At 33.8% G+C, this 23,498-nt stretch overlaps 1 protein-coding gene across 3 annotated transcripts in view; it reads left to right on the plus strand.

The window, feature by feature from the left end:
• The window catches only part of KPNA5 (karyopherin subunit alpha 5), a 55,523-nt gene that overhangs the window by 25,257 nt on the left and 6,768 nt on the right, over positions 1–23,498 (plus strand). For 2 of the 3 annotated variants that reach the window (XM_047860604.1, XM_047860605.1), the window contains exons 9-14: positions 3,927–4,090; positions 6,161–6,239; positions 7,858–7,983; positions 8,572–8,699; positions 11,697–11,875; positions 14,981–18,064. In XM_047860604.1, the coding sequence (XP_047716560.1) occupies positions 3,927–4,090; positions 6,161–6,239; positions 7,858–7,983; positions 8,572–8,699; positions 11,697–11,875; positions 14,981–15,168 (864 nt within the window). In that variant the 3' untranslated portion in view covers positions 15,169–18,064. Of the gene's footprint in view, positions 1–3,926; positions 4,091–6,160; positions 6,240–7,857; positions 7,984–8,571; positions 8,700–11,696; positions 11,876–14,980; positions 18,065–23,498 lie in introns of those variants that run through there. The other variant, XR_007152485.1, reaches the window with a different exon arrangement.

Consider the following 23,498-nt stretch of genomic DNA (forward strand, 5'->3'; position numbering starts at 1 on the left):
AAGCGTCCGACTTCAGCCAGGTCACGATCTCGCGGTCCGTGAGTTCGAGCCCCGCGTCAGGCTCTGGGCTGATGGCTCGGAGCCTGGAGCCTGTTTCCGATTCTGTGTCTCCCTCTCTCTCTGCCCCTCCCCCGTTCATGCTCTGTCTCTCTCTGTCCCAAAAATAAATAAACGTTGAAAAAAAAGAGTTGAGATTTAATAAAATTAGTAGTTTTTACTGTTTCTACAAGTTAATTCTTAAATGAAACTGGGTTTCTCTCCCCTTCTAAGTATGTGGAGGTAAAAAATTCAAAGAACAGTGGTACATTTTGGTACTACTGCCTTGATTTATACTGAAGTACTGATAGTTTTACCCACCGTTGCTTTTGTAGCTTTAGTACAAATGTCAACAAAGTGAAAAAGACCCATTATGTGTTAGAATAATTATGAAAATGGTTTTGGCATTAAAGAGCCCCCTGAAAGTTTCAGGAATCCTCCAGGGGTCCATGGACCACACTTTGGGAACCATTGGCCTACAACTTAATGCTTAGTATCTGCTTAATATGTACCTAACTCCCTTTTCTTCCTTAAATGCTTGCTTATAAATCACCTTTTCCATGAGCTCTACTCTGATTACTGTATATAATAATGTAATCTGTCACTGCCTCCAGCCACTGACTTCCACATTTTAATCTAATTTTTTTCGTCAGCATCCTTTAACATAGTATGTGTTTTAAAAATTTTTTACATATATTAATTAAAAAAAATCTTCCATTAAAATATAAACTCCTTAGAGTTAGGAATCTTTGTCTCTTCTTGTTTACTTATATATCCCAAGCTTACAGTGTAATTCACGTTAAAAGGGCTTAAGACTTTTGTTGCGTACATTTTCTGTGATTTTTCTATGAGAGATTTTTCCTGTATCGTTGACTTTTTTTGAAATTTTTATTTTTACAATCATATTTTATATTTTCAAGATTTTTTTTGTTTTGTTTTCTGCTCATTTTTATACAGACTTCTTCTATAAGCTTCTTTTATGGACCTAGCAAATTATGCATCTGTGAGGATTTACAGTTTTTTTGAGCTTTTCTTTTTTCTGGTGTCTCTGTTTTTTTGTATGTTTTTGTTTTGTTTATGGTTTGTTTGTCTTAGTCTCATTTTTACTGGGGGATCTCCTCATTTAACTGGTGGTCTTGGGTACTCTGGACATACATAGGAAGCAGGCAGTAAAAGCTAAATGGAAAATGGGTAGATAGGTGGGTGTTTAGACTCATCATTTCATGGACTTCATTACAGAGTAATTGGACAGCAAAACCATGTTTTCTCTGAGGAACTCCAAATTTCAGTATGCTTTCTGAGATCATACTGTCTCCAGAGACGATTTTCCAGTCTCCTGCTGGAAAGTAAATAGATTGGGTTGAGGTGTGGTATATAGATAATACTACTGGAGATGTGAGAATTGGGTATTGGAAGAGGGCTAGAGGATTTCTTCAGTCAGTATGTAAACTTTTACTCTGGAATTTCTGATCCTGTGCTTTATTTCAACCTTGTCTATGCCTGATACCCCAAAGTTCAGTTTCTGTAGTTCACTTTTTGTTGTTCAGCTTCTCCTTAAAATAAACGTCTAGTCTTTGGTAGCATTGAGAATATTAGACACCTACCTATATGGTAGGGACCCAGAGTCTAACCTGTTTCCCATTTAGATTTTTAAGCTCTTTCTGTTTTAACACTGTTCCTCTTCTGTGTTTTCTGTGATACCTGGTACCTCTGATTCTTGAGATCTTTGGGATGATAGTTGGATGATAAATTAGCTTTCTTTTTCTTCTTTTTTTTTTAAGCTTCCTTCTTATTGGTAGCTACCTCTCCAGGCATTGAGGTGCCACCTTTCCCTCCTCATTTATAATCATGTCCCCAATATATTACAGGCAGGATTACAGATGTCCACTGCACTCCTCAGAGATAGAATTTGTATTTCTCTTTCTTCTTTTCCTTGTTCTGAGAGGACAGTGAATCAGAAATATTTTTATTTTGCTTCCTTTAAAAATATGTAGTACTTCACTGTTTTTTAAGTCAGTACAAAGATATGGATTAGCTATGCTGAATTTTTTAACTCAAAAATTTATATTTGCTTTAAAAATAATTTACACATTTCTCTGTTCAAGGAAGAGAAGGTGGTTGGCAAGGGTGAAGGCATGATTGTTCAGGAAGGATCCAGTTGTGCAGATTTGTTTTACTAACTTACAAACACATCTATTTTGTAAAGAAACTATTTCTTGTTCCGGGGCCCTAGGGTCATCCTTACAGGAGACAGCCCAGCAGAGAACATTGATAAGTATTTTTAGAAGGTTATAGTTTATGTCCTGGCAGTCTTTAAAATTGAGGTAAAGAGAAAATTCATCTAAAATACTAGAGCATGAGGGGCATCTGGGTGGCTCAGTTGGTTAAGCGTTTGACTTCGGCTTAGGTCATGATCTCACGGTCCATGAGTTCGAGCTCCGTGTCTCGGGCTCTGTGCTGACAACTGGAGCCTGCTTCGGATTTTGTGTCTCCCTCTCTCTCTGTCTTTCCCCTGCTCTCTCTCTCTCTCTCTCTCTCTCTCAAAAAATAAGTAAACATTTAAAAAAATTTTTTTAAATAAAAATAAAATACTAAGCATGAAAAAGCTATCATTACTCTTTTTTTTGTAGCATACCTAAATTTAGCATACAGCCCTTTTCTGAGATAGAAGGGATACTTTAGGATGCTGATAATAAAAAAAAAAAAAAAAAAAAAAAAAAAAAACCTCAAGGACGCCTGGGTGGCTCAGTTGGTTAAGTGTCTGACTCTTGATTTCAGCTCGGGTCATGATCTCATGGTTCATGAGTTTGAGCCCTGCGTCGGGGCTCTGCCGTGACAGCCTGGAGCCTGCTTAGGATTCTGTCTCCCTCTCTCTGCCCCGCCCCTGTGTGTGTGTTTATGTGTGTGTGTGTACATGCATGCTCTCTCTCTCTCCCTCAAAAATAAACAAACATTTAAAAAAAAAAAAACTTTAAGGAATATAGAATCAATACTGATCATGGCAATAAAAAGAGCCAAGCAACATCTCAGTCTCAGTGCTTACTATATGCCAGCACTATTCTAAGATGCTATGTGCATTCTTATAATTTAACAGGACTGTGTTATTCCTGTTTTATAAATGAAGAAAATGGGTTTCAGAGATGTTAGGTAATTTGCCCATGGTCACACAGCTAATGAATCTAGGTCTGTCTGACCTAAGAAAGGAAAGATCATAAATTTATCTAATTCAACCTTTGTTTCACAGAATTGGAAACTGAGTTTCAGAGATGAAGTGATGTGTTCATTGCACAGCTAATTAGTTGGAATATTAATGCTAGAGGGCTTAAGTCTCTGGTGTGTGTGTGTGTGTGTGTGTGTGTGTGTGTGTGTGTGTTGAAGATTCAGGGTTTCATTACATTAAGAAGTAGAGTTTAGTAGTGACTTCCATTTAAAAACCTTTCAGATTTCTTTTTGTATTTTCTACACCTTTAATCCTCAACTGTTATTAGGTTTATTTCCAATAATGTATATATGATGAGTAGGTTGAGATTCATTTATGTTGTATCATATTCCATGATTATTATATTAGACACTTTTAACATTTTTACTTCCCTCTGTTTTGATATGCCTTTTTTGGGTGTGTATGTGTATGATTTAAACATAGAGCATCTCAAATATGTATTTCATTACCCTAAAAAGGCTTAAATTACCACATATCTTATTTAAGATTAATTGGAAATAATTATATGTTCATATATCTGATCATAATTTTAAAATAATAGAATGTGTTAATTTCGCTGGTACTTTTTTGTATTATTAAATTTTTGTTTTAAAATGAGTTTCTGCATTTGCCTAAGGAAACTTGATCTTAGAGAAAATTGTTAAATATTGGCTCTTTTCTTTTCTTCCAGGTTTCACCTTGCTTAAATGTCTTGTCACGATTATTGTTTAGCAGTGACCCAGATGTATTAGCAGATGTGTGCTGGGCCCTTTCTTATCTCTCTGATGGACCCAATGATAAAATTCAAGCAGTCATTGATTCTGGAGTCTGTCGAAGATTGGTGGAACTTTTGATGTAACTATAATTTATGATAAATAATTGTATGATTATGTATTAAGTCTAGCAGTTAGAATAATGGCCTTGTAAATATCTCAAGAGTCACCATCTTCAGGAAGGATTAAAAAGCCATCAACCCCACTTTTCAGAACAGCTATAATGCTGAAAAGCTATAATGCTTAAATTTGCATCTCATATCCTCTAGTTGGAACTAATCATTTCATTAATATATTTCATTAATTTTAATCTCTTAATGAGTGGGAGGGATTTAATTCAGCAGGTATATATGGAATTCCTATTGCCTCTAGTTGTTGTACAAGATATTGTTAATGAAGTATAGAACACAGTACTTGTTCTTACAGAACCTGTAATCTAGTTAATTGTTCATTACAATAGCTAACTTATGTAAAAGTCCATGTAATGAAAACATTTAGTATTTCACTTGTGTTAGTATTTCTCTTGCTGGGCTGTTATTGCTACCTTCTTTAAAAAGAATATATTTTCTATAAAAGAAGTTAAAAACTTGTAAGACAACTTGTTTTAAAAAGATAGTTTCTGGAGTGGCTGGGTGGCTCAATTGGTTGAGCATCTGACTCTTGATTTCAGCTCCGATCATTATCCCAGGGTCGTGGGATCAAGCCCTTTGTTGGGCACTGTGCTGAGTTTGGAGCCTGCTTAGGATTCTTTCTCTCTCTTCCTCTGCCCCTCCCCTGCTTCCTCTCTTGCTCTAAAAAAAAAAAAAATATATATATATATATATATATATATATATATATATTATATATATTATATTATTATATATATGTATATATGTAATTTTCAAGATGGTTTCTGTATCCTGTTTTTAAAAAAAGATTTACTATATTCCTTCCTTTTGTCAAAAAAACAAACAAGGCAGACAGTACAAAGAAGAGAGGTCTGATAAGGGGTTGTGGCTCCAGTCTGAGGACAACATCTAATGGGGGTGTTAGGGCTCAAGCTTGAGGGTGGCACCCATTAGACCAGAAGAGCAGGCAGGCTGGAGCAAGGTTTGGAGCCAACAAATGATGGATAACAGCCTAGCCAGATCAGAAGATTGGTCATGTGTGGGGAGATTATGATAAAAGAAGCCAGTTTCTTATTCTAAGAGAATGGAAATACAAATATGGAAGGGAGGAAAGCCAGAATAATCTTGTGGTATTAGATTAGAACTGGAGATTTGAATGTGAACTCATGGCTTTTAACATAAAGAGATAGATGTAGAAATAAATGTGTGTGTGTGTGTGTGTGTGTGTGTGTTTATCCTCTTAAAGAGCCTGAGAGTAGAGATACATCTATATTAAAAAGCTGAACACATGAAATCTTGGTTTTTACTACTCTTCATTAACAAGAACCAAACTAAGGTATTGAATAAAATAGGAGTCCATGAGTCCATACTAAAATAAGTAGGTAGATCAATAGATAAGGTAGAAAAGACATACAGTTGAAATAATGGTATTAGAATATCATCATTGGCAACAATATGAATAATAATTCAAACAATACACATCAAGAAATGGTGAAAGTAGTGGTAAAAGTGGGATAAGGAATGGGATTTTACATAGTATAAAAGTATATCCTCTCCAAAATATTAATTATAAAGGGAAAAACAGTAATGTTAAAGAGGAGAAATCTGACAAACATCATCCTAATTGACTGGAGTTCTGCACCACTATTGTAGAAAAAACAGGTGTCAGATGCTATACTATGTAATGAAAAGACTATAGCATTTGTGATGTCCCAGCTAAAAGTAGGTGATTTGTGTCTTAATCATGAGGATACATTGGAGGAAAAACAGATAATTGGCTTATGATCATCAAAAATGTCAAGATCATAAAGAAAAAAATAGGAACTTTTTTGTATTGAAAGAGACTAGAGACATGACAGCTGGGTGTAATACATAATCCTGGATTAGATTCTTTATTACAAAGGTGTTACTGGGGTAACTAGTGAAACTTGAATGGGATTTCTGGGTAAAGAGTATACAGGTATTTTTGTACTATGTTTGCATTTTTTGGGTAAATTTTAACTCTCATATATCATGTAAGTTGGTATTTTTATTATTTTTAGGCACAATGATTATAAAGTTGTATCACCTGCATTAAGAGCAGTTGGTAATATTGTGACTGGTGATGATATTCAAACACAGGTGAGTTCAGACTTTAACATAAATTGTTAACATAATGGATTTTAAGAAATTTACCTAGTTTCATACTACTTGGTTACATATTAATCAAGACTTTAGCATTGCCACAACTATATAGACATCTACAATGTAATGGTAATAAGCATATTCTTGGTAATAAGTGATTAACCTCAAATACCTCTGTGTGAAAGCACTATCCTAGATATATATTGATGTAAAGAAGTATAAGATAGAAGGTAGGCTCTTGAGGGATTTATGATAAAATTGAGGAGAAAATACATATTAAAACAAAGTAAATTGCCCAAGTTTAGTATATGTTTGACGAGAGCTGATTGGTCAGTAAATGCGATAAAAATTTTAAGAAGAGATCACTGTGCTGAGAAATCTTTGTAGATTCCATAACGGAGTTGTAATTAAACTGTATTTTAAAGATGGAGAAGAATTTAAGTAAACCAGAAGAGATTTATATGACCATAGGTACAGAAGTAGATGTGTGAGTTGTGTTTAAGAGACAATAAGGTTGACTGGAAGAGGAACTATCAGGGAGAGAGTGATTGATTATAAACAGGTTAGAAGGGGATTGGTTAGAAATGGGAGGGCCTTTTTTAGTAGATTGAAGATCTAGATTAAGAGAATGGAAGGAAACATTTCCCGGATTAGTAACTACATGTGTCTGTGTCTGTCTGTCTGTCTTTTGGAGAATGGTGACATACCAAAAAAAAGGTGTGATGTCAAGATTACATCTGGGGCAGTCTTTTTTGAAGATAGGAACTTAAACTCTGTAACACATTCAGTTCTCCTTTGCCACCATTAAATAAATTTTATTCTAATTTACATATTGTCTTTCAGTTTTAATTTATTCAAGTCCTATTTAGGTACTTACACATTAGTTATTAAATAGGCAATGCTTAGTAATTGATAGTTTCTAATTTGAAATAGCTCTTTAAATGAGAATGCCCTTTTAAACATATACTCTTCAGCAGAATTTTCATATACTGCTTCATGCATTTTTCACCAAGTAAATTTAATGCAAATCATTGTGGATATTTTGAAAATAGGAACACAATTATGCCATGGAATTAATGTAAAGAGACAAAGCAGAACATACTATTTTATAAAAGAGAAGTGGAATAAACATTTTAATGAAAAAAAATTACCTTATTGTATACATTGAGGTTTTTTACATTTATAGAATCAGGTACTTTCGACCTGTTTGATTTTTTTTTTTCCATCATTTCATTCGGTAAAACTAGGGGTCGGATACTGGCCAGTCACTAAATCTCTCTTCAAATTGTTGTATCAGTTGAACTCTTGAGTGTATTCCTAAACTTGAAGGGCACACCTCTGAATGTACTGCTAATTCTCATTTTGGTAGTTTGACAAGGGCACTTTCTGCACCTGCATTAGACCAGATTTGGCAAAGAGGGAGAGTAGAAGATAGTAAAAACCTAAGTTTTACTTTGAAAGGAATCCCTTTTTTTCCCAATTTAGTTTTTCAGAGTGGTTTTTATATTTCTAAATTAAATTATTAGTATATTTTTGTGTGGATTTTTTTCATTTGTTTTGTTTTTTTGTTATTTTTGTCATAAAACTTTGTTTCCATTTCTGATTTTTGTTTTAGGTAATTTTGAATTGCTCTGCATTACCGTGTCTCTTACACTTGTTGAGTAGCCCAAAGGAATCAATCAGAAAAGAAGCCTGCTGGACTGTTTCTAATATCACTGCTGGAAATAGAGCTCAGATTCAGGTAAATACCTTTCAGATCTAAGAAAACAGCAAGATTTCATAAGTCAGTGTGGACAAAAGTCAGCATTTTACCAGTGATTTTTTTTTTTAGTGAGTTACTTAAAAAGATCTTGAAAAGTATTTTAAAGAACATAGCCTTTTCTCCTCTAAAATAATATTAATTTGTAGGAGTCTAGTGAGGAATTGTGTGTGTGTGTGTGTGTGTGTGTGTGTGTGCGTGCGTGTATAAAATTGCCCACAGTGCTGGACACATATGGCTACTCTTTAAAAAGGATGGATTTATATTAGTTTTAAATAGGTAGTGATCTTCCTTTCTAAGCTTTTAAGTAGTGATTTATTAGGATCTTACCAAGCTTCTTGAGTCAAAAATTACCCATTTGGATAAATTATCTACCTTGTACTTCATCATATTTAAAATTAATATTCTGTTAATATATTCTGCAATCATGAAAGTTTGTTGAAGGATTAGAAAGATTATCAGAGGTATTTCCAAAAAGCCTGGCATTTTAAAATCAATGAGTCTCTCCACTTACTAATATGTTTAAAACAGTATTTGCATTGATTATGCTGTATCATTTTTCCTCCTCAGGCTGTTATAGATGCAAATATTTTTCCTGTTTTGATTGAGATTCTTCAGAAAGCAGAGTTTCGCACCAGAAAAGAAGCAGCTTGGGCTATAACTAATGCAACATCAGGAGGCACTCCAGAACAAGTAAGGTATGATAAAAATTTTTTTGATATTTTTTAAAATGTCAGTAGAACTAAATGAAGTACTAAATACATTTTATTTGTTGATGAAACTAAAACATTATTTCTAAATCAGTTAGTAAGCATTTTAATGTGAAATGAAAGCATTTGTTACATTAGGTATATTCATTCACAGGTTTTTTTTTTTTCATTAAAGGATAATAACACCATTCTCTTTGACAGACTGTATTTAAATATCAGAGATTAAAAATCTGAAAAAGAACAGTCTATATTAATTTGCAAATTTTTTTAGACCATTGAAGTCACATACATGTAACTTTATTATATAGAAATGGCTAATGAATTTGAGCATCCCTTATCTAAAATACATTGAAATAGACATTTGTTTGTATAGTAATGTTCTCCTAACTGGTTATTAGCCTTATCTATGGATGGTATCTTTTATTTTTCATTACTAGTATTCTTTCTTTCTTTTTTATGATAACTTTTTGAATCTAAGCCTTTTATTGTTTATTTACTTGTTTATTTTACTAACAACATAAATAGGTACTGTGGGCTTTGAAGTCAGGATGCTTTCAAATCCTGTTCCCTCAGTAAAAGTTGCATGACCTTGACAAAGTCATTTTACCTGTTTAATCCACAGTTTCTTAATTTTTTTTTAATTTAATTATTCATTTTGAGAGAGACAGCAAGCAGGGGACAGGCAGAGAGAGAGAGAGAGAGAGAGAGAGAGAGAGAGAGAGAGAGAGGATCCCAAGTAGGCTCTGCACTGTCAGCTTGGAGCCCAACATGGATGGGGCTGAATCCCACGAACTGTGAGATCATGACCTAAGCCAAAACCAAGAGTCAGACACTTAACTGACTGAGCCACCTAAGCACCCCAGTTTCTTCATTTTTTAAATGAATTTGATTAACAGATAGTACTTATGGTAGTATCTTGATAATTAAATGTAATTCATACATTTAAATGCTTAACATGGTGCTTAAACATTAAATTCTCTACTAAGATTAGCTGCTGTTATCATTATTATGTGTAATCATCACAGCTTTTACGATCGGAATTCTTGAGTTTCTTTTTGTCTTGTGCATTTCCCCCATAGCAAGGTTCTACTTTGCACTTGTCTAAAAGCCTAACTTCCTACAGAATCTTCTTGTTCTATGGATTTGTCTGGAAACTCAGGACTTTTTAGGTTTCTTGAAGTGCCTATTTAGGAAGTATTTTCTAATTAGTATTTGATTTATTTCTTAATTTATAAAAGAAGAAGTCAGTCTACTAGCTACTTTACAAATCACTGAGAAGGTTTTGTCTATTATTGCCTACACTTGTACTATATCTTGCTGTCTTAGATTTATATTTCTACATGTTGATAACATCTCTCCTTATTTTCCATTCTACTTGTTTCATTACATTTCCATTTCATTATGTTATGAATATAAGCAGTAATAAAACAAGATCTTTCCTTTGTTCTGGCTTGCATTTTTTATATACTAATATTATTTTTATGTGCTTTGGGTACCAAAGTTTCTTTGTTAACCTATAAATAGTTGTGTTTTTTCAGTTTATATTCATTATTATGTCGTCCATATGTAATTACTTAGATTTATTAGTGTGAATCAAGTGTCCAAACCAAGGTGATTATTTTTCTAACCATTTTCACCATTTCATTAATTCTACATATATGGGAAGAGATCTTAGATTAATTTCAGCATGCATACCACTAATATTTATTGAATATCTGATATTGCCAGTTGTTGTGCTACATCATTTCAGTTATTGAGTGTCAGGAGTATATCAGATACTTTCATGTATTTTATGTCCGTTAACTTCATACCTCTATGAGATATTCATTCAACAAATATATTGATCAGTTTTAGTATGGTATATGGCAAGTGAGTGCTCTAGTGAAGGTATATACTTTTTTAAAAAAAGAGAGTGGGGGGTGCCTGGGTGGCTCACTCGGTTAAGCGGCCGACTTCAGCTTAGGTCATGATCTCGCGGTCCGTGAGTTCAAGCCCTGCGTTGGGCTGTGTACTGACAGCTCAGAGCCTGGAGCCTGTTTCAGATTCTGTGTCTCCCTCTCTCTGACCCTCCCCCCGTTCATGCTCTGTCTCTCTCTGTCTCAAAAATAAATAAAACGTTAAAAAAAAAAAAGAGAGAGTGGAAACTAACTTTATTGAATTCTTAACTGTATTTTTACAGCAACACTCTGAGCTTGGTACTGTTATTATCCCCATTTAAAGATGGGGAAACTGAGGCACAGAGCAGTCACTCAAAGTCACATAACTAATAAGGAGTGGATTTGGCCCTTGAAGTCATGCATTCTGGCTTCTGCACATGCTTTTTTCCTTTATGCTTAGTGGATGTTTTGCCAAGTGAATAAATCAGTTACTTTATTTTATAGAGAATGGAAAAGAGCTAATAAAAACTAGAAAAGGACAAAGTATTAAAAAATGAGTGGAATAACTTTTGTGAATATTATATGTTAAAATTATTCACAACAGAGCCTGTTTTGCTCCTAGAAGCCTTCTGTGCTTCTGAAACACAGGAGATACCTTAGAACATCAGCTACAATTGTTTTTGTGGGAAATTTGATTTAAATGTCCCTCTTTCCTCTCCATTTCTGCATACTCCCATGCGACCCTGATATGTGTACATAGGCTCACCTTTAAAAAAAGAAAAAAAAGCACCTTGAAGCCACTATTCTTAGCATTCATATTGCCATGCAAAAACAGACCCAAGTACCAACTTGCTTATGTGTATCTTTTTGTAATATTTGTAATATCATTTATGGCTAATTATGTTAAATGAGAATAGGAGAGTAAAAAGAAGTTTCAGGTTCCTATGTAGATGAATATTTAAATGTTTTCATGTTTGAGTTTATATATGAGTACTTTTCTTAATTGTTTAACATTTCACTAAAGAATATTTTCCTATCATTGTTGTAAATATTTAAGTCTTTTTAAATTTTTTTTCCTCTACTTTTTTTTTTTTTAATTACTCTGAAGGTATTTGGTAGCCTTAGGTTGCATTAAACCCCTTTGTGACCTATTGACTGTTATGGATTCTAAAATAGTCCAAGTGGCTTTAAATGGACTTGAAAATATTCTACGTCTTGGAGAACAAGAATCTAAGCAAAATGGAATAGGCATTAATCCATACTGTGCTCTCATTGAAGAAGCATATGGTAAGCAGTCAGTTCAAAATTTATCATTATAGTCAATTCTTTTTGTTTTTAATTGCTGTTTAACATTATGTTGGTTTTAGGTATACAAGATAATGATTCAATATTTGTATATGCTACAAAATGATTACCATAGTAAGTCTAGTTACCAACCATTATTGTACATAGGTATAAAGATTTTTTCTTGTGATGAGCACTTTTAAGATTTACTCTCTTAGCAACTTAATAAATATGTAGTAAAATATTCTTAACTGTATAGTCCCCATACTGTACACTATACCCCATGACTTATTTATAACTGGAAGTTTGTACCTTTTGACCTCCTTCATACCTATTTTGCCAACTTCTTCACGGGCAACCACCAGTTTGTTCTCTGCCTCTAGGAGCTTGGCATTTGTTTTTGTATTTTTGGATTTGACATATAAGTGAGATCACATGGTATTCGTCTTTCTTTGTGTGACTTATTTTATTTAGCATAATGCCCTTAAGGTCCATCCGTGTCGCACATGGCAAGATTTCATTCTTTTTATGGCTGAATAATATTTTATTATATACATGTATACCACAATTTTTTAATTCCTCTTCCATCAGTAAATACTTAGGTTGTTTATATATCTAGGCCACTGTAAATAGTGCTGCAGTGAACATGGGGGTGTGGGTATCTTTTCTAGTTAGTGTTTTTGTTTTCTTTGGATAAATACCCAGAAAAGGAATTGCTAAATTATATGGTGGTGGTTTTTTTTTTTTTTTTGAGTAGTTTAATTTTTTGAAAACCCTCTACACGGTTTACCATAGTGGCTGCATCAGCTTACATTCCTACCAGCAATGCACCAGGGTCCTGTTTTCTTCACATCAGTGCTTGTTATTTCTAGTCTTTGAGAACTGATTCTAACAGATGTGAGGTGATATTTCATTGCAGTTTTTATTTATGTTTCCTTGATGATTAGTGAGGTTGAGCACCTTTTCAACCTGTTGGATATCTGTGTTCTTTGGAAAAATATCTATTCAGATCCTCTGCCTGTTTTTTAACCAGATGGTTTGTTTTTGGTGTTGAGTTTTATGAGTTATTTATATATTTTGGGTATTAACTCCTTAAAGTATATGATTTGCAAATATTTTCTCCTATTCTGTAGGTTGTCTTTTCATTTTGTTGATGGCTTCCTTTGCTGTATGCAAGGAACAGTAACCTTGCGTTTTAGTTTGATGAAACCTCACGTGTTTATTTTGACTTTTGTTGCCATTGCTTTTGGTGTTAAATCCAAAAACTGCCAAGACCGATATCAAAGAGTTTATCAGCTGTGTTTTCTTTTGGGAGTTTTAGAATTTCAGATCTTACATTCAAGTAATCCATTCAGGGTTTGTTTTAGTGTGTGGTATAAGATAGTGGCCCAGTTTCATTCTTTTGTATGTAGCTGTCCAGTTTTCCCAGCACCATTTTATTTATGTTTATTTATTTTTGAGAGAGAGAGAGAGAGAGAGAGAGAGAGAGAGAGAAAGAGTACAGGGGAGGGCAGAGGAAGGAGACACAGAATCTGAAACAGGCTCCAAGCTGTCAGCACAAAGCCTGATATGGGGCTTGAACCCACAAACTGTGAGATCATGACCTAGCCGAAGCTGGTCACTTAACCCACTGAGCCACCCAGGCGACCCCCCAGCACCGTTTTTTTGAAGAGATTATTATTTCCCATTGTATGTTACATTCTTTGCTCCTTTGTTGTAATCTGATTGATGTTATATGTGGGTTTCTTACTGGGCTCTCTATTATGTTCCATTGATCTGTTTTTATGCAACTAAGTTTTGATTATTATAGCTTTGTCATATAGTTTGAAATCCAGGAGTATAATGCCTCCAGCTTTGTTGTTTTTAAGATTGCATCTGGCTATTTGGGGTTTTATGTGGTTCAGTACAAATTTTAGGATTGTTTGTTCTATTTCTGTGAAAAGTACCATTGGAATTTTGATATGGATGATATTGAATTTGTAGATTGCTTTGGATAGTGTGGACATTTTAACAGTACTAATTCTTCCAACCCATGAGCACAGAATATCTTTCCATTGATTTGTGTCTTCTTCGGTTTCTTTCATTATAGTTTTCAGTGCATAGGTCTTTTACCTCCTTGGTTAAATGTATTCCTAGGAATTTTATTCATTTTGATGCACTTGTAAATGGGATTATTTTTTAAATTTCACTTTCTAATAGTTTGTTATTAGTTTATAGACATGTAGTAGATTTTTGCACTGTTTTTGTATCCTACTTTACTGAATTCATTGATTAGTTTTAACTATTTTTTTGGTGGAATCTTTAGGATTTTCTATTATAAAACCATGTCATATGCAAATGATGATAGTTTTACTTCTTCCTTTTTGAATTAGATGCCTTTAATTTCTTTTCATTGCATAATTGCTCTGGCTAGTACTTCCAATACTATCCTGTAATAATACAATTGAAGAGGTTCATCTGTAATCAAATGAAAAGATTTTCAGTATCACTGAGACTTGTGTGTAGATTGTTTTTCTTGGAAGCAATGAAATGAAGTGCTATAGATTCTGCTTATCTTGTAAAAATAGACATTTTCAGTTTCACTTATAGGTTGTACTTTTGGTAAATTATATAATAGATGCACTGGATTTGCAAATAGTATTCATTCCATATTGGTATCTTCTGGTTCATTCTCTGAGATAATGTGTGTGTGTTAGTTTGCTCACCTTTTGGTGTGTTTTTGTTTTGATGCTTTCCATTTTTGTGCCTTTTATTTAGCATAATTACTTTGGAAAGGACCTGTGGACTTACATAATCTAAAACTGTCATTTTAAAATTGAGACACTAAATTACAAAGGAACCAAACTATTTGGGCAAAATCACACAGCTAGCAGAGTGAAGACTGTGATGTTTTTACCCCCAGGCCTGTGCTGCTTCCTTACCGCACTGCCTCATGCTCTCATTCTTAAAGTTTAAGGCATAAATGGTGTTAGCTATCAGTATATGCAAAAATTAGATAAAAATAACAGCCCATTGCTAGTGAACTGACAGATGCTGTGGATTCATTATTTCAGTTCAAATTTATGTTGAAACCTGTGTAACAATTTTTTATATATATGTATATAATAGGTCTGGATAAAATTGAATTTCTGCAAAGCCATGAAAATCAGGAAATTTACCAAAAGGCTTTTGATCTGATTGAACATTACTTTGGTGTAGAAGAAGATGATCCCAGCATTGTACCTCAGGTGGATGAAAATCAACAACAGTTCGTGTTTCAGCAGCAGGAAGCACCAATGGAAGGGTTTCAACTTTAACTTGGTGGGGGAAAAATTAATGGCTAAAAAGGGTAGTTTCAGATATCTCTTCTTTGTTACAGTGTCAGTAGGAATGTTTGGTGTGTTTTTACTTAGAACAGAAAAGAAAAAGTTGATGCACTTTTAAAAAGCAAAACAAAAGTTTCCATTCGGATGCAATCTTTTGTTATAGTTTTGTTTTTATTTTGGTGTACCTGTATTTGTGTTTCTGTTGTTTTATCTATTTTTTGTATCTACTTGTGAACAATTAAATACATATAAAATTATTTAATAACTTAAGCTTAAAAAGGAGAACTTTGGTAAAGTATTACATAATGGTTCTGAATTTTTTCTAGCATCTTGGAAACTGCGCATTAGCAGTTTTGCGTTAGCAGAATTGCATTCTGGCAGTAAGTCTGACATGCCCAATCTATTAAATCTACCTCTATCTTGAAGCAAAAACAAAAAAGCTTCAGAAGCATGAAATAGTGTAAAAGCTAAATTAGAATGTGAAAATATCTGTTACCTTAAATTATAAATCACTGTGCTGTAGGTTATACTTTACAAAAAAAAAAAAAAGTTACAACAAAAAACCTGTAAAATTTATTTATAAAACATAGAAGTATTGTACTGATAATCAATTAAAATGTGGCAATTGTGAAGAGAAAAGCTGTTCTTCATGTTGAACACATTACAATGATTACACAACATTTAAATATTTGTTTTTAACATACAAATGCTATTAATATTATTATATTTTGTATTTTGACCAAATATGCTACCATTTTTGAAATAGTGTTTTATTATTTTTTCACTCTTCATTTTAAAAAGCATCATGATAGAGATGCCATCATGAATCTAAAGTAGTGCTGCATAGCAAAATAATACTGTAATTCTTTCTCTGATTTTTCAGAGCAGTAATTGAAAAGTTTCACTTTCTGTGTAATAATAAACTTGGGTACTTGAATGGCAAAATTATCCTGAAGAAATCACCTTGTTATGTGTTAAATTTTATTACATGCACTTAATGTTTGGACACTAAAGGATGACACTAGTGAAAATTGCTAAGGATTCTTTAATATAGTTGAAATCTGTATTAGGGATTTTTATTTCATAATACAGAGAGGGTCATACTGCTGCTTGTTGTAAATCAGTGTATTAGATTACATTTGTAGCAGATCGGTCAGTATAATGTATCTGTTTTACCTATTAACAGCAAAAACCTCTTCAAACTGTGAAGCTTTTAAAAAAAAAGTTTCAGTGGGAAAATTCTATTTATTTATAGATACATATGTATATGGTGTCTGTGTGTTGTTCTCACAGTGCTGTACTTGTTAGAGCTTTCTAAGCAGATATGGTACTGTTGAACTGCAGTCTTTTCATTTATGGTTATATGCAGGCTATTTACATTTCCAATTATATACCTAAAATACTTATTTAAAAATTAGTATACAACTGTCTTAAGATGGGAACTAAAGCATTTTTGATATGATCCATAGTCTATTCTGTAAAGAAAGATTTCATTTATGATAGCGTTTATAATGTTTCTGCTGGAAATCAGAGGCATGTTACAAGAAGAAAATGTATATAGGAGTACTTTTAAAACTTAGTATGACACTTTGTAAATTATGTATCATGAAACCGTGCTTTTGGCAAGACACTTAAAACCTACAGATATAAAATACAGGTTTAAATGGTGTCCATAATGCTGACTGTATCTGCCAAACCTCTTTTATATATTGTTAAGTAGAGGATTGTATCTGTGCCCTTTTTATTGTGGTGGAAGTTATAAAGTTGAGTAAAAAAAGGTTTTTGTTGTTGTTGTTGTGTTATGTGTATTCAAAAGAACAGGGTAGTTATATCAAAGATTACCAAATTGATGGTGAATTTATGAGGTAAACTCTTTGTGGTACAGATGGTTCTAAGTATCAGGTGACAGGGTATTCCACTCTTTGTAATCAACCGAACTTAATAATGCAGTATAATTCATAAACTAACCAGCTGTGCCTGCTTTTATTTTGAGGACCCTGTAGTCATATTAATGAATATCAGAGTCAAGTCTTTCAAACAAAGTAGTTCTTATGAAAGGAAACATAATATATGTGTGTGTACACACCCTCACACATAAGATGATTTTTGAGGGGGCAATTTTTAAATTTTGCCAGTGAAACCTTATATCTCTAAATACAGAATATGACCATATTATAAGCATCTAAATATAAAATTATATTTAGATCTGTTACTTGGATAATTAATTTGATTAGATTTGGATGCAAGGAGTAGTATCTAATAGTTGGGACCAGCTATTGACATGGTGATGACTTTATTGAACCAAGACTAGCAAATACTTTGTTATTAGAATTTTTTAATATATGTCAACTCCTTTCAAATATAATTTTTAAAATGCTTCAAAATACATTTTCATTATTATTCACTGACCTTTATGGAAAAAAAAAATTGACTTTCTTTCCTAATAAGACTTCTTATATTTAAATCCAAGAGAAACTGTGCCAAAAAAAGAAAAATTAAAACATGTTATAAAGGGGAATGCATACAACATTAATGCAAAAAAAACAAGAAAATACTTGAAAGAGCCTTTTACATTGATTTAATTAAATTCATTGTTTCATTTTGTCTGAATTTGAATTTTTACTAGTTAATCTATGCAATTATGGTTACTTGTTTTATATTTGTAAGTATTTGACTCACTAGCCTGGTGTTTTTAAACAAGTTTTATTTTGAAAGGTGTTCCTAGAACTTAATTTTTAATGTCATTTTGTTCACTTGCTGGTAGCACCAGAACAAAAAGCTGAAAAAACAAAAACAAATCTGCTGGCACAGAAATAATATCATTTGGTAACTGTAAAACTTAATTGCAAGATAAAGGTTGATTTGTTGAATAAAAGACTAAAAGAAACATTACCTTTGCCTTCATATTTTTTCTTAAGAAGGAGCATATGGAAAAGGTAACTACTACAAAGTCTAGTGAGTTTTTGTTGCTGTTCTGAATTCGGCAATCTCCTGGCTGCTTGTGAAACTGAAATCAAAGTAATTGTTAACCTTTACTCTTTTAGTTCATAGCGTTACTGTTTTATGAAATGTGACATATTAGGAGAAAATGTGCTAGGGCTCTAAAAGGATAATGTGTCTTTAAATTCTGACTGGGGTGTGGGATGAAGGGAGGATATTCTTGTCTAACTAAATAAACCAACATTTGAGCAGTATGCAATATTATGAAATGTTACAGCACTATATTAAAAATAATAAAATACTATTTTACAATTGCAGTTATATAAATGTGTCTATTTTATTTGTTCTTACTGATGCTATTGTATTCTTATTGGAGCAAAAACAGATGCCCTCATGATTATAATTCCATCTACTTTATAAAAACCATTAAGAATGTTGTTTGTAACCTATCTGATAAAGCAGTATGTTGCCTTTATTTTAGAACTTACATATTCTGCTATACATTATATCTGTCTTTGTATTTCAAGCTTTGGCAGTTTCACGTGTTTTGAGATTATTTTTTTCCTTTTCTGTTATTTTAACGCAATACTGTGCATTTATTTAAGGGGAAGAGTTTTAAACCAGATAAATAGAAATTGGAGGGAATGTCCAGTTTAACTTTCTTTTTTTTTTTCTTTTTTTTAATTATTTTTTTTTTTAACGTTTATTTATTTTTGAGACCGAGAGAGACAGAGCATGAACGGGAGAGGGGCAGAGAGAGAGGGAGACACAGAATCGGAAGCAGGCTCCAGGCTCTGAGCCATCAGCCCAGAGCCCGATGCGGGGCTCGAACTCACGGACCGCGAGATCGTGACCTGGCTGAAGTCGGACGCTTAACCGACTGAGCCACCCAGGCGCCCCCAGTTTAACTTTCTTAATGTACTCTGGGACACATGGTCCACACCGTAGCCAAGCCTAAGCCTCCCTAGCTTAGAGCTTTTGTTTGCTGCTGCTGCTTGTCTCTTTGCCTGGCTTCATTTCTTTCAGTATTTGAAACTATGTTAATCACAGAGTAGCGAAAGGAATTGGATCGGTTATATTTAGGGTACCTTACTTTCAGTAAGGCAGTCTGCAATTTTAGTGGCAAATGAATTTCTGAAAGTGCAATGTAGAGGTCAAACAATAGACTGTGCCATTCCCTTCCCAGAAATTCCTAAGTATATCCTTTAATGATGTGTTTGGTCAATTTAATGTACGTTCTTTGATTTTCTTTTCATTCATATTTGAAGAGTTGACTAAGTTCAGTGAGTACATGATTCCCTGCTTTTAGCACATCAAATAAATTTTATATTTCAGTAGTTTAAGTTTTAGGAGACCTTTACATCATATCATTATCATTAGCACTTTAACATTCCAATTTTCCATTTTGTTATGAAATAAAACTTTGAAATAATCGTACCAGCTGGAAAGCACCACCAGAACTAAAATGTTGATTGGGGGCAACCCCACCAAATAAACAACTTGGAATGCTCAGTAGTTAATGCACAACCATTTTAATTTGGAGACAGTAGGCAGTTTGATGTGTAATGCCCAAAAGTGCCTACTATTTAAACATTGAGTGTTTAACTACTGTTACTCAACACAGTGTTGGAAGTCCTAGCCTCAGCAATCAGAGAACAAAAAGAAAAGGCCTCCAAATGAGCAAGGAGGAAGTCAAACTCACTCTTCACAGATGACATGATATGCTATGTGGAAAACCCAAAAGACTCCATCAAAAAACTGCTGGGACTGATAAATGAATTCAGCAACATTGCAGGATATAAAATCAATGTACAGAAATCAGTTGCATTTCTATACACCAATAATGGAGCAGCAGAAAGAGAAATCAAGGAATCAATGCCATTTACAATTGCACCAAAAAACATAAAATACCTAAGAGGTGAAAACCCATTAAATACCAAAGAGGTGAAAAATCTATACACTGAAAACTGTAGAAAGCTTGTGAAAGAAATTGAAGACACACAAAAAGGAAAACATTCCATTCTAATGGATTGGAAGAACAAATATTGTTAAAATGTTGATACTACCCAAAGCAATCTACATATTCAATGCAATCCCTATCAAAATATCACCAGCATTCTTCACAGAGCCAGAACAAACAATTCTAAAATTTGTATGGAACCAGAAAAGACCCTGAATAGCCAAAGTAATGTTGAAAACAAAAAACAAAAACAAAGCTAGAGACATGACAATTCCAGACTTCAAGCTGTATTACAAAGCTATAATCATAATGACAAGTATGGTACTGGCACAAGAACAGATACATAGATCAGTGGAACAGAATAGCCTAGAAATGGGTCCACAAACATATGGCCAACTAACGTTTGACAAAGCAGGAAAGAATAGTCAGTGGAAAAAAAGACAGTCTCTTCAGCAAATGGTGGTGAGAAAACTGGACAGCGACATGCGGAAGAATGAACCTGGACCACTTTCTTACACCATACACAAAAATAAACTCAAAACGGACGAAAGACCTAAACCTTAGGAAGCCATCAAAATCCCAGAGTTGAAAATAGGCAACAACCTCTTTGACCTCGACCACAGCAAATTCTTACTCAGCATGTCTCCGGAGGCAAGGGAAACAGAAGCAAAAATGAACTTTTGGGGCCTCATCAAGATAAAAAGCTTCTGAACAGCAAAGGAAACAATCATAAAAACTAAAAGGCAACCAATGGAATGGGAGAAGGTATTTGCAAATGACATATCAGATAAAGGGGTAGTATCCAAAATCTATAAAGAACTTGTCAAACTCCACACCCAAAGACCAAATAATCCAGTGAAGAAATGGACAAAAGACATGAATAGACACTTTTCCAAAGAAGACATCTAGATGGCTAACAGGCGCATGATAAGATGCTCAACATCGCTCATCATCAGGGAAATACAAATCAAAACCACAATGAGATGCCACCTCACACCTGTCACAATGGCTAAAATTAACTCAGGTAACAACAGATGTTGGTGAGGATGCGGAGAAAGAGGCACCCTTTTGCGCACTCCTGGTAGGAATGCAAACTGGTGCAGCCACTCTGGAAAACAGTATGGAGCTTCCTCAAAAAAATTAAAAATAGAACTGCCCTACGACCCAGCAATTGCACTACGAGGTATTTAACCAAAGGATACAAAAAGGCTTATTTGAAGGGGCACATGCACCCCAGTGTTTATAGAAGTGCTATGAACAATATCCAAATTATGGAAAGAGCCCAAATGTCCATTGACTGATGAATGGATAAAGAACACGAGGTATATGTATACAATGGAATATTACTCGACAATCAAAATGAATAAAATCTTACCATTTGCAACAGCATGGATGGACTAGAGTACGTTATGCTAAGCGAAATTAGCCAGATAAAGATAAATATCATATGATTTCACTCGTATGTGGAATTTGAGAAACAAAACAGATGAACATAGGGGAAGGGAAGCAAAAATAAGAAAAAAACAGAGGGAGACAACCCATAAATGTTCTCTTAAATATAGAGAACAAACTGAGGGCTGCTGGTGGAATATTGAGTGGGGGGATGATGGGCTAAATGGGTGATAGGCATTAAGGAGGACACTTGTTGGGATGAGCACTGGGTGTCATGTGTGCCTTCGTTTTTTTATGTCATGTTTATGTATACCTAAAATATATAGTTTCACTTCCCTGTTTTTGAAATGTATAAAATGGAATATTTTATATATTCTATGATTTTTTAGCTCAATGTTAACAATTTTTGAGATACATCCATATATACATATACCTATGGTTCTTTTTCTTTGCTGTATACTATTGCATTTTGTGACTACATCATGATTATCTGGTAAGGCAAGTCTTCTGTTTTTCAGGATTGTCATAGCTCTTTGCATTTCCACATAAAGAATTCACTTCTTAAATTCTGTGAAAAGCCCCATAGGGATTTTGGCTGAAATTGCATTTAATCTAGAGGACAATTTTGGAGGAGTTAACATCTTAATTATACTTTTACTACTCGTTAGCAAGTTATAGCTTACCATTTACTTAGAGCTTCCTTGCTGTATTTCAAAAATCTTTTTTTCAGTATTCACAAAAATCATTCACATCTTTTAAGTTTACTCCTGGGTAGGACCCTCATGTTTTTCATTGTTGTAAAGCATTTCTTGTTAACTAAAAATTTCCAAATTGTTCCTGGGGTATAGAACTCCAATTGAATTTTGCATATTAATCATATCTAACAACCTTGCTAAATTAGTTCCAATTTGTAGATGATTTTTGGGTTTTGTAGATGATATTAACTGTAATGACATTCATTTCAAATCCTTGTTTCTGTTTCTTGTTGCATTAAGTTATGACCTCTAGTATGATAATGATTAGAAGTAATAGTAGCAGGCATTTTAAACTTGTTATTATTTTCTTAAATGCATTTAATGTTTCACCACTGATGATGTAGTAGGTGAAGTTTGTATTTGGAGATTCTGTGTTATCAAATTTGCCCACTCCTTAAAAATCAATACCCCTGACATTTTCATGGTCATTTGTGGACATTGTGCATAGTGGTGAAAAAATCGAGTCACCCAGGACACATGTTCCCAGCTGAGGTTGAACAAAGCAATGCTCTGCTCTCTTATTTCAGCCTTCATGCTACAAACAGCTATCCTTTCATGACCTATTTAGTGCCATGTGTCTTGTGTTTTTTTTGTTGTTGTTGATTTTGCTGTTTAAAATGGCCTCCAAGTATATTGCTGAAGTGCTGTCTAGTGCTCCTAAGTGCAAGAAAACAGTGTGACTGCTTTCTATTTATTTATTTATTTATTTATTTATTTATTTATTTATGTGACTAATGTGTCTTTTTTTTTTTTTTTTTTTTTTTTTTTTGAGAGAGAGGGCACAAGTGAGGGAGGGGCAGAGAGAGGGAGAGAAAGAATCCCATGAGGGGCAGAGAGAGAGAGAGAGAGGAAGAGACAAAGAAGTGGGACTCACCCCAAAGCAGGGCTGGAGCTCACGAACTCACCTGATGCAGGTCTCGAGCTCCCCCAAGTGGGACTCACAAACTGTGAGATCATGACCTGAGCAGAAGTCAGATGCTTAACCAACTGAGCCACCCAGTAGCCCCTTGTGAGTGATGTGTCTTAACAGAAAACACATTTGTTAGTTACGCTTTGTTGAGGCATGAGTTACAATTCTGTAGGCTGTGAGTTCAATGTTAATGAATCATATATATATATAGTTTTTAAAGAGAAACACCTATAGAATAGGGTGTGTATTGTTTGGTTGACAAACATATTACCAGAGGTTCACAGGAACCTAACCCTGTATTTCCCCTAGGAGTAATGATTCAATACTTGCTAATTCAGTGTTTGCAGCAACTTTATACAATAAC

The sequence above is a fragment of the Prionailurus viverrinus genome, chromosome B2 (assembly GCF_022837055.1).
Source record: "Prionailurus viverrinus isolate Anna chromosome B2, UM_Priviv_1.0, whole genome shotgun sequence".
Lineage (NCBI taxonomy): Eukaryota > Metazoa > Chordata > Mammalia > Carnivora > Felidae > Prionailurus > Prionailurus viverrinus.